Here is a 17,050-nt window from a genome sequence, read left to right on the forward strand (position 1 = left end):
GAGATGTACAGTACCCAGAAAGGGAACGGTGCCCTACATTTGCTCTTTAGGGCTACACCAAGGGAGGCGGAAATACAGTCTGTTCTAACTTCTACATTGACAGTGTCTATAAAATAATAAAGTGATATCCTGTGTCATTATATGTAAGAGTTTCACCTTTCCATTGGGCCATAAAATTTCCTACATACTTTAAAAATGTTAAAAGTACACAAATAAAAACGAAAAACCATAAACAGAAAAAAAATCAATATTCTCATTATCCTAGTCACTACAAGAACTATACTATAAACATTTTAGTGTATTTCTATCTAATCATTTTTCCTATACGTAAGTTTGAGATTTTCACCTAATGTAAAATTTCCAGTATATTGCATAGTGTTTACAAACACATTTTTCATAGCTGAATATTATTCTAGAAAACGTACTACAACTTTTTTTTTGGGGGGGGGGAGACAGAGTCTTACTCTCTTGAATGCCATGGCATCATCGCTCACAACAACTTCCAACTTCTGGGCTAAACCAATCCTCTTGCCTCAGCCTCCAGAGCAGATGAGACTATAGGCATGTGCCACCACCCCCACTGGTTTTTCTATTTTTAATAGAGATGTGGTCTCACTGTTGCTTAGGCTGATCTTGAACTCCTGAGCTCAAGCAATCCACACGCCTTGGCCTTCCAAAGTACTAGGTTTATAGGCATGAGCCACCTCGCCCAGCCACTACATTTTTAAAATAGGGAAATGGTTTTTAAAAAAATCTAAAATTTTAATGAAAGGAATTCCTATAAAATAGCTTAACATTTCCTATTATTTTAAATGTAGCATTTTGGGGCGGTGCCTGTCGCTCAAGGAGTAAGGTGCCAGCCCCATATACTGGAGGTGGTGGGTTCAAACCCGGCTCCGGCCAAAAACTGCAAAAAAAAAAAAAAAAAGTAACATTTTGGTAGAAGTATTTTCATACCATAAATAGTTCTCATTATTAAAAAAAGTAGAACCACCCATAGAATGATTTTTAAAAACTGCAAATCATGTATCTTACAAGAGACTTGTAATGGGAATACACAAGGAGCTTTTACAATTCTACAATAAAATGATAACCCAATTTAAAAATGAACAAAGATAACAATAAACAATACAAAAACGAAACTAAGAATTCAAGGGACCCTAAAACAGCCAAAAGAAGAACAAAGATGGGAGACTCACCCATTCTGATTTCAAAACTTAATCACGAAGCCACGGTAACCACAACACAGTACTGGCATAAAGACGGCCACACAGACATACAAAACAATAAAATGGAGAGCACAGAAGTGCTCTTATACACACAGTCAAATGACTTTTCACCAGGGTGTCAAGGGTGCTTAACGGGGAAAACAGTTTTTTCAAAACTGGTGCTGGTGAAATTGGATATCCCCATACAAAAGAATGAAGTTGGACCAATATCTTTATATATATATATATATTTTTTTTTGGCCAGGGCCAGGTTTGAACCCACCACCTCTGGTATTTGGGGCCAGCACCCTACTCCTTTGAGCCACAGGTGCCACTCATTTTTTTTTTTTTTTGAGACAGAGCCTCAACCTGTCGCCCTGGGTAGAGTGCATGGCATCACAGCTCACAGCAACCTCCAACTCCTGGGCTCAAGCGATTCTCCTACCTCCACCTCCCAAGTAGCTGGAACTATAGATGCCCGCTGCAACGCCTGGCTATTTTTTGGTTGCAGCCATCATTGTTGTTTGACGGGCCTGGGCTAGATTCGAACCCGCCAGCTCAGGTGTATGTGGCTGGTGCCTTAGCTGCTTGAGCCACAGGTGCCGAGCCGGACCAGTACCTTATACCACATACACAAATTAACTCACTTTCGAAAAACTCGATACCCAAAATTCTACCAGGCTTATCCATATTCTCAATTAATGTGAATGGCTTAAATTATCCTCTAAAGAGGCACAGGTTGGCTGACTGGATACAAAAATTAACTCAATATCAACTGATGACATCAAATTAATGCTATTAAAACTATTAGAGGGCAGCGCCTGTGGCTCAAGGAGTAGGGCGCCGGTCCCATATCCCAGAAGTGGCGGGTTCAAACCTAGCCCCGGCCAAAAACCAAAAAAAAAAAAAACTATTAGAAAAAAAACACAGTAAGAAAGCTTCATGAGGCTGGATTTGGCAATGATTTCCTGAATATGACACCAAAAGCACAGGCAAAAGAATAAAAAATAAATTGAACTTCACCAAAATTAAAAAATTTTTGTACATCAAAGGACATTATTGAGAGAACAGGAGGGACTGGGTGCAGTGGCTCACACCTGTAACCCTAGCACTTTGGGAGGCTAAGGCAAGAGGACCACTTGAGACTAGGAGTTCAAGATCAGCCTGAGCAAGAGACCCCCATCTGTACAAAAAATAGAAAAATTAGCTAGGCTTGGTAGCATGCACTTGTAGCCCCAGCCATTTGAAAGGCTAAGGCAGGAGGATCACTTTAACCCAGAAATGAGCTATGATAATGATGATGCCACTGCACTCTAGCCTGGCAAAAGAGCAAGACCCTGTCTCAAAAAATAAAAAAGAGAGAGAGAGCGTGTAAAGAAATCCACAAAATGGGAGAAAATATTTGCAAGTCAAAATGGAGGGTACTACAGGTAAATGTACATGCTCCAACTTACATACAAATTTAACTTAAGAACAAACGTATGGAACATATCTCATTCATAACCCAGGGAATGCCTGCATATAATAAGGGATTTACATACAGAATAAAGAATTCCTAAAACTCAGTAACAAAATAAACAACTGGATTTTAAAATGGGCAAAGAAGAACTTGGACAGACATTTCTTTGAAGATGTACAAATGGCCAATATGCATATGAAGACATGCTCAACATTAATCATTAGGAAAATGAAAATCAAAACTAAAACTAAATGAGATGCCATTTCACAACCTTCCAGATGCCTAAAATTACAAAGGCAGACAAATTTTGGCAAAGATGCAGAGAAACTGGAACCATCGCACGGCGCTAACGGGAAAGGAAAATGAGGCAGGTGCTTTGGCCAACAGTTTGGCAGCTCTGCAAAATATTAAAACATTGAGTTACCACGTGACTCAGATATTTTCCTCCAAGGTCTATACCCAGAGATATAAAACATATGTCCAGTAGTCAGACATGGTGGCTCACACCTATAATTCTAGCACTCTGAGACAGGCAGTCTGCTTGAGCTAAGGAGTTGGAGACCAGCCTGAGCATGAGCAAGACCCTATCTCTACTAAAAATAGAAAAATTAGACAGGCACCGTGGCAGGTGCCTATAGTCCCAGCTACTCTGGAAGCTGAGGCATGAGGATTGCTTGAGCCCCCAAATTTGAGGTTGCTGTGAGCTATGGCGATGCCACAGCACTCAACTCCAGAGTGACAGAGATTCTATCTCAAAAAGTGAATCAATAAATAAAACCTATGTCGATACAAAAACTTGTACTATGCACTGCATGTTCAGAGTAGCATTATTCCTAGTAACTGCCACATGGCACACCCAAGGAATATTATTTCTCAACCTATTTAATACCTCATCTCGTGGTTTTATACCATTTTTGCAACTGCTTACAGTTCTAGTAATAATTTCCCTGATGTGAGATTTAGGAAAGCTATCAAAATTAGTCTGGAATCTGATGGATATAAATCCTAAAAGGGCTGTGGGGAATGGGCAGAGGAAATAGTATGTGCAAAGGTACAGAGAAGAAAGTATACTTCAACGATGTGAAAATGGGGTACGGGAGGAGAAAAGAGCAGTGCAGAATGGGAAGAGTTAAGTTGTTGAATGCAATCTCAAGAAGCTCGAGTTCTACACACAGTGGTTCTCAACTTTCCTAATGCCGTGATGGTTTTCACTGTTACAAAGGGGCCGCGACCCCCAGTTGAGAAGTGCTGTTACAGGGAAGGTACATCGGAGTAACGATATCAATCTGTAAGTTAGAAGGTCATCTGACCACTGTGTGACGATTCAGAGCAGAGGTTCTCAAAGTGAAATCCCGAGGCCTGCAGCATCAGCATCACCCTGGAACTTGGCATGCAAGTTCTTGGTTCTCTCCTCAGACTCAATGAATCAGAAATTCAGGCATAGAATCCAGAAATCTGTGCCTTAGAAGCTCTCAGGCACGAGAAACGTCATTAGAAAAGCTTGTTATTCACAGAATGAGAATTAGAAAATCAGGAGGCAATTCAAGAGACCAGTGGTTGGATTCCCATCCCAGGGACTTCAATGAAACACCCCAAAGGGATAGGTCACTGTCTGTTTTTAAAATCTCAGTGGATAGATGCAGCTTTAATTTTCTTCAGGAGTCAGTTGGGGGATCACTATTCTTAAAGTTTTCTTTAAAACTAAAGAAAACAAGGGTATATGTGAAACTTGGTAAACGGTCTGTGAAGCTAGTGAATGATGCCCCATGATCGTATCAATGTACACAGCTATGATTTAATAAAAAAAAAAAAAAAAAGGAAGCAGCAGGAAACTGCCAAAAGCTGAAAAAAAAAAAAAAAACTAAAGAAAAAATAAAGCTTTAAAAGTAAGGTTTTTAAAAAAATAAAGTTTTCTTTAAGCTTTACTGTGCTTATCTATGCCCAAATTAAAGACCGTCCTCCTTTAATACTTTTTTACATACACCAACAATTCGTTCTCATCTTCTTTCTCATCTCTCAAGATCTGAAATTCTTCATCTGGTCCTAAGTAGGCCCTGGAGCGTTAAGAAAGTCCAGCCTCGCTGTCTTTTCCCTCATAGTGCAGGTACTTCTTTCATTGGCTGAACGTACTGAACCTCCCAGTGTCTCTCCACATTCTCTTTATTGATTATTCACTTAACATACTTAAGTACTGAACAGTGTACAGGTCAGAAAAAGCATTCTTACATAATGAATACCGCAGGCATTTGAATAAGAGAAAGCTCTGACAAAACTGAAGCTGAGATTAGGATGCCGACTGGGGAGCCCCTGTAGAGCATGGAATTGAGAATAGGAAAAGTCAGAAAAATAACTGAAGGACTATCAAGTCCAGGTGTAAAGCAATGGGTATGTTCTCAGTGGAGATGGGACAAAGGAGGACACTTATGTGAAAACTGTTTCAAAAACAAACTCAAAAACTGTCGCAGAGCAGTGTGAATGAAAGATGAGTCCCGTCTTAGGTACATGAAATCTCAGATACCCATGGGGCAGCTAACGGGGCCCACACACAGCTGTAGAGAGGACCTGGGTGCCTGGAGAAGAGATGAGGAGAAATTATGTTTCCAAATAACACCCCCTAGGAAGAAAAAGATGAAGCCATAAGAGTAGACTGGACTGTTGAAGGGAAGTTTCAAGAAAAAAAGAGAAGAATGGTTACAACAAACAAAACCCAGAGGAACATCCGCAATGAAGGGAAAGGAAGAAAACCAGAAAGCATCACAGAAGGAGCCAGAGAAGTAAACTGCACAGCGCCTCCCCCCAGAGAGGTGACGAGTTCGCTGGAGTATAGATATAAAAAATAGGATAGGCGGCGCCCGCTCTGGACGTTTGCCATGGAGGGGTCTGGCAAGCCACTGCTGGATGCTAAGTCTCAGGTGACCAACCAGGTGAGTGAGCGGCCGCCCCGTCCTGTCCTCAGCCAGCCTACCTGAGGCAAAGAATGGGCGAACGCGCGGGGCCCGCCTCCCGCAGCGCAGGCACAGTGCCACTGGCAGCCTTCGCCGGCTCTCCCCTGCCCCAAACCCCATCCTAAGGCCTGTGTCCATGAGCCACTGGCCTTGAGCCATCCTCTGTGCATGCTCCTTCCTTTTTGCACCTGAGCTGGTAGCCACTGCCTTTGTAATTAAAGCTTCCTCACCCCAGCCCTCCCCCCCAAAAAAAGATAATAAACTCTGAAAATAAAATACTGATGATCTTTTGATAAAAGTAGAGCCAAGATCCAGGCTAGAAGGGGTTAAAATGATCAGGTGCTAAGGAGTTTGAAAAGGGGAGTGTGGACACAATTTAATATTTTTAAAAACCCAAGCAATGTAGTCCCAGCTACTCGGGAGGCTGAGGCAAGAGAATCGCCTAAGCCCAGGAGTTGGAGGTTGCTGTGAGCTGTGTGATGCCACGGCACTCTACCGAGGGCCATAAAGTGAGACTCTGTCTCTACAAAACAAAAAAACCCAAGCAAAGACCAGCATTCTGCGCAGAGAAGCCTTCCTCACCCACTGTACCAAAACCCTAAAGGATAACAGCATTTACCCACCCACAACTCTATCTTATCACTGGCCTCATTTTTTTTTTTCAATGTGGCCATAAGCCAGCCCGTTTATTTTCACAGCACTTTCAACCTCCTGCATTTGTTGTCTGTTTCCCCTTTATGAAGGATTTCCTCTGTTTTGTACATGACTACACCCCCTGCCCCTAGAACAGTGGCTGTTTATCTTTGAATATTTAATCCTGAATAAAGATGTTTTAATTAAAATATTCCTGGCCACGATAGCACTTTGACCAGTTTGTCAAATAGGTAATGATTAAGAAGTTAGAGAAGGTTTAACTTAGAGCATGAGACTTTCTTTTTTCAGTTTTAATGGATACACAGTGTGCTCAGACTCATACACTCAAAGGTCGGCGGGAACAGCAAAGTGGACACAGCTGTGGATCTTGCCCAGGCTGCCCCAGCTCCACAGTCCACTCAGTAAATCTCAGCGTTCCCTTATCGCACCATTACATTGCAATCATTATCACACAATTCATCTCAGATGAAACACTTTGAGAAAAAGCTCCCTGCCCAGACTGATTTTTTTTTTTCAAATAACAGCTTCATTAAGATATAACTCACATACTATGAATTTCACCTTGCTGAAGTATACAATTCTGTGGCTTTTTATATATTCAGAGTTGTGTATCATCGTTATTTAATTTCAGAACGCTTTCATCACTCCAAAAAGACCCCATATTAACAATCCCCTTCTCCTAAGCTCCTGGAACTAACCTACTTTCGGTCTGTATGGATTTGCCCACCCTGGACGTTTCCATTAAGAAACTGAAATCGTAGGTGGCTCCTGTGGCTCAGTCAGTAAGGTGCCAGTCCCATATACTGAGGGTGGCAGGTTCAAACCTGGCCCCGCTGAACTGCAACAACAACAAAAAAAGCCGGCATTGTGGCAGGCGTCTATAGTCCCAGCTACTTGGGAGGCTGAGGCAAGAGAATCGCTTAAGCCCAAGAGTTGGAGGTTGCTGTGAGCTGTGATGCCACAGTGCTCTACTGAGGGCCATAAAGTGAGACTCTATCTCTACAAAAAAAGAAAAAAAAAAGAAATTGAAATCATAACATATGTGGCCCTTTGTGTCTGGCTTCTTTCACTTGCCGCGTCCTCAAAGTTCATTAACGTTTTGTCATTCATCAGGACTTCAATCTTTTGTTCTGCAGAGTAACAGTCCATCGTATGGATAAACCACATGTTCATCCATTTATTTATTATGAACATTTAGACTGTCTCTACTTTTTGGCTGTTATGAATAATGCTGCAATGAACATTCCCTTTTTCGTTCGCTAATCTTCTCTGTATCTTCTAATTTTAGTATGCACTGCCAAAGCAAGCACCCCATGTTGATTTTTAGAGATGATGTCTTTCTATAAAATTATCTATTTTCATCAGAAATTCCACATAAAAAGTTCTACTTCTTGTGAAATAATTTAACTTTTTTTTTTTTTGGAGCCAGGGTTTTGCTGTGCGGCCTGGCCCAGAGTGCTGTGACATCATTACAGCTCGCTGCATCCTCAAACTCCTGGGCCCAAATTGCTACAGGCTGAGAGTTGGTAAGCTCCAGAGCCTGTGAACCGCAGAGGAGGAGGAATGTTCACAGCACTTGCAGGTTCTTCCCCATCGACCTCCTTTATGCTAACAAGAAAGACCAGGTGCAGGTGACCACAGAACACCTTCCTTGGTGGGGAGACATGATGCCACTCCACAGAAAAAACATGGAGCCCCACCTAAGTCCTTCCCTGATAAGGAGCTGTATCACTGTGGGAAGGGCAGCAAAGTTTCTCATCCCAGGGTCATGGAAGGAGACTTTCAGCCAGGGAGGAGGAAAAAGAGAAAAGTTCTTTACCCCTGAGGGAGGGGTTGGAAACTCTCGAGAGCCCTTAGTTCAAGGGAGGGGCAGGATCAGTGGCAAAGAACCACCTCTGGGACTCCTGTCCCTCATACAGGGACAAAAACCTGCCTAAAATGGAGGGTGGACCAGGGGAAGAGAGAACCCTGCGCCCACCCTCTCTTCACACCACAGGACTTTTTGATGGAGAGAGAAAAGTGTGGACAGCAACCTCTGAGGCCCAAAGCACACAAGGGAAGCTTTCAGAGGGTGAAGCGGAACGTATAAAAAACCCACACGGAGAATCAGCCTGTGTCTTATGCAGAGGCAGTACAAATTTAGAAATGGAAGGAATGTATGTACCGGACATAATCACAGCAACAACGAATCATAGTTAATAGAAGAAAAATGCCTTCAACGTGAGGTGCAGTGACTCATTCACACCTGTACTCCCAGCACTTCAGGAGTAGGAGGATCACTTGAGGCCAAGAGTTCAAGACCAGCCTAGCAGTAGAGTGAGACTCTTGTTGCTACCTCACCCCCCAAAAAAAGGGAAGAAAAGAAAAAAAAAATTAATTATCCAGGTGGCTTAGAATTAGGCTTATAAAAATAAATTAAAAATGCCTTTAAGGGGCTCATCAGGAGACAGACCACAGCTGAGCAAAGACTCATTAAACTAGAAGGCAGATAAACAGAAATGAGCCAAATCTTAAGGGAAAAAGAAGGGGCAGGGGGAACCAGAACTGCGAGTCCAAAGACCGTAGGGTAACATCAGTCTAACAAGTGTAGTAAGTTAACTGAAAGATTTCAAGTGAGGCAGTAGTTTCTCGGTCTAGCAGAAAAAGGCAAAAAGGGGGAGAGATGATCTTTAGATGATCTCCCTTTGCCCTTAGGAACGTCAAGTTCTAGGAACTCTCCTCATATTCTCTGCAGGTCAGTCCTCCCTGCTGCTCATTACCAGAACTGCCTCTCCCCAGCTCTGACAGTTCAGCTGTGGGCTCCTACCACACGCCCCACCCCACTGCCAGCAGTGAGCTCAGGCCTGCACTGGCTTCCTCACAGCCACCCTGGACCACAGAACAAAACTGCCAGGGAGCTTCTCAGTCAACTGGTGCCTTTCTGCTACTACGAGCACCAGATGGAATGTGAAGGATGACAGCAACTTCCACATACTCCACCAAATAGTGGCCCTGGTTATAGCCACTCTGCCAAAGGTGATATCTTTGCTGGAGTAGGTTACCACACCTCAAGTATATGGTAGGTAGCAAATGATATAGCAAATGTTTCTTTTCTATCCTTATCAGGAAAAAAGATCAAAGACAGTTTGCATTCACCATGGACAACAGTATATATTTACAGCTTTTCCTCACACCATCTGCCCATACTGCAGAACATCACACTGGGTCCATATTATCAACAACATCGTCCTAATACAACCACATAAGCAAGAAGAATTAGAAGGTCAGGCGCAGTGGCTCACGCCTATAATCCCAGCACCCTGGGAGCCAAGGTAGGTGCATTGCCTGAGCTCAGGAGTTCAAGACCAGCCTAAGCAAGAGCAAGACTCTCTAAAAATAGTCAGCCATTGTGTTGGGCACCTGTAGTCCAAGCTATTCGGTAGGCTGAGGCAAGAAGATCACTTGAGCCCGATTTGGAGGTTGCTGTGAGATATGATGCCATGGCACTCTACACTGGGAGACAGATTGAGATTCTGTCTCAAACAAGAAAAAAAAAAAAGAAAAGAAAAAGAAAAAAGCAAAGAAAAGCAAGAACGCTGAAAGCCTTGGTGAAGACAATGTGATCCACAGAGGGTAGGTAAATCTTAGGAAGAATTCAGGGGCTTTGCCATGTCAGTACATTTATAGGGGTTCACCAGTCTGAGTAACAGGGACATTTCCTCCAAAGAAAGGAATAAATTACTGTGTTGTGCACTTCCTCTGACAGAGATGGGAGTACAATGCCTCATTAGCTTCACCAGCTTCTGGGGCAGCACATCCCATACCTATGGACAGATAATGGTCACTCACATTCTGGGAGGGCTGGAGTATCTGAATACCAGGCTCCTTGTGTCCAAGGATATGCAGGCAAGAAAAGTCACCATCTTAGCAGAGGTAACCGAACCCGGTCAGCAGAAAAAAGTCGCGCTGTACACAACGGGGACATGGAAGAATGTGCTTAGCATGCCTGTAGGACAGGTGTAAGCAGGCATCTGGCTTTGACAGCAGATGGCCAAGAGTAGCTGCTCCAGCTGGAGAAGGGCACGGCAACCAGGCACTCTGACCTCCAGCGACGAGGGCCTGAGTCACCGCACCAGACAAGCCACAAAGACCAAAAGAAGTGCTAGCCAAGGGCAAGGAGACTCTAGAATGACAGTGGAGCAGGAGAAAATGATCCTGTTGTGGCCCCAAGACCAACTACAGCAGCAGGAGCTACACTTTCCCTTTACCTTCCCTTCTAAGCTTCTTCCGGGGGCGTGGGGAGGGGTGCCCACTGAAGACCCGAAGGAGCTGCTCCTGGAAACATATGAAGCGTACCTGAGTATAGTGAGGGGCGCACTGCAGCAAAGCTGTGACAAGCAGCTCAGGCCCCCATTCAGGAATAAAATCCTTATCTCAGATTCTGAGAGTGCCCAGGAAGCAGCCTGTAGCCGTGTTAGGAACTGTCCCAGCTGAGAGCCCTGTACAAGACCACAGTCCCTTCCCTGTGTCCATAAGGCCTGGCTCCTCACCCACCATGGGGATAGGGGACAGCTATGAAGGGTCATCTCCCCTGCAGAGCTCCCGACACAGAGTGGGCTGAGGTATCCCTGGAGCTGCAGCACAGCCGAGCTTATCTCTGCCCACTCCTGCCTCCTTCCCCCTTACTCAGATGTGACTCTGCAAGCACTCAATGCACCTGCTGCACAATAATTTCCACCTCAAGCCCTTTCGTGGAGAACCTATCTGTGACAAAAGGCAACGTTTGTAAGGTTTACTTTAAAATGAAACACATGTCAGGTTACCTGGACAGTGCCAGACACAAAGTAGTTCTTCAGTACATGAGAGATGGTATCCAAGGGACTCCCTGGGGGCTTACAGAAACCCCAGGATCATACATATCTTTTGTATGCTAAGTGATTAACATAATTTGAGGCACAGAACACAGAAAACATTTGTTTTGATTGATCGTATTCTCAATTTCACTAAAAAATAAAGAAGGTCAGTGCCGCAATCCAAATATTTACTATACTGGGCCAGGCACTGGGGCTCACACCTGCCCTAGCACTCTGGAAGACCATGGCAGGAGGATCCCTTGAGCTCAGGAGTTTGAGACCAGCCTGAGCAAGAGCAAGATTCTGTCTCTACTAAAACAGAAAAATAAGCTGGGCATGTGGCAGATACCTGTAGCCCCAGCTACCTGGGAGGCTAAGGCAAGAAAATCACTTGAATGGAGGAGTTTGAGGTTACTGTGAGCTGGGATAACACCATGGCACCCAAGCCTGAGCAACAGAGTGAGACTCTGTCTAAAAATATATATATATGTATACATACATATATATAACGTATATACGCACATACACAACTTTATGAACATAAAGTTCATATAATCCATCCTATATCTACTATATTAATTATATTCCTATTTTAGACTTATTATAAAAGGCACAAAAACTTCAGAATTTTAACTGCATCTGAAAAATAAAGAAAGGAACCAATGTTAACTGTAACATTTAAAAATTCTGGTATACAAATTTTACCAAGGAACAGTAGGGGTCGCTAATGTACCAAGAAAAGCCCAAAGGTCCTCATAAATTTAGGAAGCAATTTAAAAAGTGCTTCCTACCTGGTTTCTTGTACCCTCAATGAATCCCCAACAATAAAAAAAAATAAAACGTGCTTCCTAATAAACCAAATCCCTTTGCAACTCAGCACTCTGGATCATAAGATTTAAAATTATCTTCATGGTAAAAGATCACATCAAAACAAGATCATTTGATTTCTTTCATAAGCACAATTAGAAATGAAGGGTGGCGCCTGTGGCTCAAGGAGTAGGGCACTGGTCCCATATGCCAGAGGTGGCAGGTTCAAACCTAGCCCTGGCCAAAAACCAAAAAAAAAAGAAAGAAATGAAACTTTGTGTATAGTTCAATCATGCAGATATTCAGCACATACATTTTTTAATGTTTCCTACATAACACAACCATTTAGTTCCAGCTAAGTGTTATTTTCTAACGTAACAGATAAAATATAGTAAGTCCTCGGATAATGCTGTTTCATTCAATAGTTTGTTTTGTTTTTGCCATCACATTGATGAACAAATGGATTCCCAGCAAGGGCACTATCTGGGTGGCATTTGATCATTCTCCCCATGTCCCTGTGGTGCTCTGGTTCCCTCCTCCATCCCAAAAACGTGTGCATCAGTTTCACTGTTGCGTGTAAACCGCCCCGTCTGAGTGTAAGTGTGAATGTGCCCTGCAACAGAACGGAGTCTTGTCCCAGGCTGGTTCTCACCTTGTGCCCTGAGCTGCTGGGGCAGGATCCAGCCACTAGCATTCCTCAACTGGAATAGGGGTTAATTATCCAGTTTCTTATTATTAATCTTTCTTAAATGTAGTACAGTTCCCATTTATTTCAGTGTTTAATATTGGAAGTGCTTTGGTATTTATTTAGAAGGTTGGTGGATTTTTATCGACCAGAAACATGCCACAGAATTTAACTCTTATTTACATCAATTAACCTAAGGTAAAGTTAGTTTCCTTACATGTCATTTTGTTTAAAGTCACAGTTTTCAAGAACAAATCGATGACGTTAAGTGAGGATTTACTGTATAAATGCTAATGTTATATAATGCTACATATGATCATGTTCAAATCAAACTAAGGCCTGAGTTAGCACAGTGTCGTGTTTGAAGTTAAAGAAAATAGCAGAAATGGCCAAGTATGGAAAGTGCTGAGCAGAGATCAATGAACTGATTTCATCTAGGTAATTATGGAGTTGGGAAGCAAGATGGGTGTTGGGCTTATGGAAGACACAAAAAATGAAGTATGTGTTTTCTTTGCCAGCACATTTATGTAACCTCATAAGATATAAACAAAAATAACTCTGATACAAGGTAGAAGACGAGTGAAAATGCTGGGAAATCTAGAAAAGCACAGCTTCCTTCCAGCTGCAGTACATTAGGAAAGAAGTTATAGAGATTACATTTGAACTGCACTCTGGGCCATTTGGAAATATTACTGGATAACAACAGAACTTTCCTGGGTACATAGAAAAAGCATGAGAGGCCAGAGCAGCTAGCACTCTGGGAGGCCTAGGCAGGAGGACAGCTTGAAATCAGGAGCTTGAGACCAGCCTAAGCAAGAGCGATACCCGACTAAAAACAGAAAAAATTAGCCAGGTCTAGCAGCCTTGGCCTGTCGTCCCAGCACTCAGGAGGCTGAGGCAGGAGGATCATTTGAGCCCAGAAGTTTGAAGGTTGCTGTGAGCTGTGATGACACTACTGTACTCTAGGTAGAGCAATGAGGCGAGACTCGGAAAGAAAAAGAATATTAGTAGTTCAGGTAGTCAAGCAAATCAAACCATTTATAGCTCATTTTTTAAACCTCATAAAGTATAGCACAGCAATTAAGCCACTATCTTTTTGTTTACTGATTTATTATAAAAGTTACTTTTCCTCAGCATTAATATGACTACATATCTGATTTACAAGTATCAATTCACAAATAAAAAGCTAAGGGTGGTGTGCAATGCGCTACTTCAAACATGCTTACACCATACTTAGAAGGTCAATTCCTGATAATCTATAGCTAAATCTAGTCAGAACAGTGAAGAGGATGAAGAGTGTGAAATAATAAATTCATTCTCTAAATTGTGATAAATGCATATAAACCTTCCAATTATGTGATAAAATAATCTTTAAGGATCATACTGGACTACAGTTGATAATCAGAATAAACAAGAAATTCACTCTATGTCACTGTTGATCATATCATAATAAAAGGATCATTATAAAAACGGGGTGAAGTGACAACTTTTGGCTATGGTTGCATGAAAGGATCAGAGAAATGTTATCCTGAAAAACTCAGCATAAAACTGGACAAAACCATCAAAACTGAACATTTCATGGTAAAGGCTATCCACTAAAGATTGAGAAGCAGTTGGTTAAGAGCAGGAGTCTGTAGCCCTCCAGCCACAGGCTAGTGCCCCTCCCCACCCTCCCCAGAGAGCTCTGCCCTAAGCAGGGCTGGCAGGGAAAAGCCTAGATCTGGAACCCATACCAAGAAGCACTATTAGTGGAAACTACCAAATCCAGTAGAAAACAAATGGGGAAACTTACATGTTTGGTAGCACAAGCCTGCTTTTTCCCATTTGAGTATATTTGCTTTCTATCACTGATGTAACAAATTACCCCAAACGTGGTGGCTTAAAACACCACCAATTTGTTATCTTACAATTCTGTACTTCAGAAGTCCCAGAATGGGTCTCATTGAACAAAATCAAGGCACCTGGAGGAGGCTCTAGGGGAGAATTCATTTCCTTGTTTTGCTGTCCACATTCCTCTACTGCTTACAGTTTGTTCCCCTGCCTTCCAGCAGCTCCTAAGGCAGAAACATTGCATCTCTCAGAGAATTCTTCTTGTAGGCACATTTCCTCTGATTCTTCTGTCTCCTTATGCTTTCAAAAACACCTGCGATTATATTGGACCTACCCAGATAATCCAAAATAATTTTAAAGTTAGCCAGTTAGCAGTCCCCATTTGATCTGTAACTTTAATTTCCCCTCACTGTAAGCTAACATACACACAAGCTTTCAGGCATTAAAACTTATCTTTGGTGGGCCATTTTTTTGCCTACCATATAAGTCAAATGGCAAAGCAGTCTGAAACTTGACAACCCTAGAAATGAAAGACCCAGAGAAAGAGTAGATTAAGCTTCCCAGGGACCTCCCACTGCTGAAAAACTCCCATCTGTGCGGCACAAAGAAGAGATGGCCCTGCAGAAAGAACAGAGGCAGAAGTGAGAACAGATCCACAGGCAAAGTGCAGGAGCTCCATGGAGTATTTGAGCCCACTGCTAGACTGCTAATCTATGCAGACACAGGGGTGAACCCTAAAAAACTAGGCTAAGAAATTAAAAATTTTAAAAACTGAGCAGAGACATGAGTGAGCCAGGCTCATCCCAGATTCTACAGATTAAGGCCAGGCCAATTCAACAAAAGTATAAGATCTGCATATTGAAAACTTCAAAACATTGCTCAGAGAAAAGAAGATTTAAATAAATGAAGAGGTACTTCATATGCTCATGGATTCAAAGACTCAATATCGTTAAGATGGCAATTTTCCCTAAAGTAGCCTACAGATTCAAGACCACACAATCTCTATCAAAATAGAAATGGACAAAAAATAAATAAATAAATAGAAATGGACAATATGATCCTAAAATTTATATCAAAATACAAAGGACTGAGAATAGCCAAAGTAATTTTTTAGGGAGGGAGAGCCAAGAATGCTGTTTTGCAACAAGGTAAGTTTTAAAAAGATGATCACAGTTGCAGAACTCACGGAACCTAGTATCAGAACTTAATTATAAAGCTACTATCATAAACTGGAATAAGGACATACATATAGACAAAGGAAAAAAAAGAAAAAAAAAACAGAAATAAACCCTTACATTTCGTTAGCTGATTTTCAACAAAGGTACCAAGGCAATACAATGCAGACAGATAATCTTTTCAAAAAATAGTGAACAGGTAACAGAGTGTTAGATATTCTTGCAATGGTCATACAAGGGTCAAACTACTGACCAAGCTACAACATGGATGGACCTCAAAGACATTATACTAAATTAAAGAAGCCAGACACAAAAGTTTGTATAATTCCATTTATCAGAAATTTCTAGGCAAATATCCAAAGACACATCAGTGGTAGCCTGGGGTTTGAGGGAGGGGCAGGAAATGAATGTAAGCAGCCATGAGCTAACTTTCTGGGAGAATGGAAATGCTCTAAAACTGGGGTGTGGTGAAGGCTGCACGGCCTGTTAAAGGTATAAAAATCATGTGTTAAATGCACATTTACAATAGGTGAATTTTATGCAATGTAAATTATACCTCAATAAAGCTATTTTTCAAAAAGGACCTGTACCCCATCGCTGGAGTACAGAAGCAGAGACTGAATGACCATGGCCTATCCAGGATCCTGTAGGGTGGGAGTATCCACAATCTTAGAACTTGACTTGACTCTAAAGTCTTGTGGCCAAAAAGAATTAAATAAATAAAATGAGAGAAAAAAATATAAATAAATAAATAAATAAATAAAGTCTTGTGGCCTTTGACCCAAAGTGCTAGTAGATACACTTTGAGGCTTTCTCCAGTTGCTGATCAGAGAGTTGTAACAGAGATAATACTGGTGAGTACTCTTTTCAAATATTTCACTTGCAAACATTGAATGATTTTCACCTTTCGTCCTGTAAAGGCAGCTCGATGAAGTGGCGTGTCTCCCATGTCATTTAACACATTCACTTCTGCACCAGCCTAGTAAACACGAACACTTTAAAGATCTTCCACATGTTAGGAAATATACAAAGGTGAAAATAATTCCTTAAAAATATATTAACTATTTCAAAAATTAAAGTCATCATTAATTTTTTTTTTTTTTTTTTTGGAGACAGAGTCTCACTATGTCACCCTCAGTGGAGTGCCGTAGCATCACAGCTCACAGCAACCTCAAACTCATGGGCTTAAGAGATTCTCTTGCCTCAGCCTCCCAAGTAGCTGGGACTACAGGCGCCTGCCACAATGCCTGGCTATTTGTTGGTTGCAGCTGTCATTGTTCTTTAGCAGACCTGGGCTGGGCTCGAACCTGCCAGCCTTGGAGTTTGTGGCCAGTGCCCTACTCACTGAACTACAGGCACCAAGTTGGTCATCATTAATATTGTTTGGTTAAATTTATTTGTTATTTTTTGTTTTTTGAGACAGAGTCTCACCCTGTTGCCCTCAGTAGAGTGCCA

At 42.0% G+C, this 17,050-nt stretch overlaps 1 protein-coding gene across 3 annotated transcripts in view; it reads right to left on the reverse strand.

Annotated features, from left to right (window-relative positions):
* Positions 1-17,050, reverse strand: part of OSBPL1A (oxysterol binding protein like 1A) — a 206,440-nt gene that overhangs the window by 159,930 nt on the left and 29,460 nt on the right. Inside the window, exon 4 of one of the 3 annotated variants that reach the window (XM_053571974.1) lies at positions 16,500-16,574. The exons of the other annotated variants lie outside the window; for them this stretch is intronic. Within the exon in view, the coding sequence (XP_053427949.1) occupies positions 16,500-16,574 (75 nt within the window). The remainder of the gene's footprint in view (positions 1-16,499; positions 16,575-17,050) is intronic. 3 annotated transcript variants of the gene reach the window in all.

Source organism: Nycticebus coucang, chromosome 19 (genome assembly GCF_027406575.1).
Source record: "Nycticebus coucang isolate mNycCou1 chromosome 19, mNycCou1.pri, whole genome shotgun sequence".
Classification (NCBI taxonomy): Eukaryota; Metazoa; Chordata; class Mammalia; order Primates; family Lorisidae; genus Nycticebus; species Nycticebus coucang.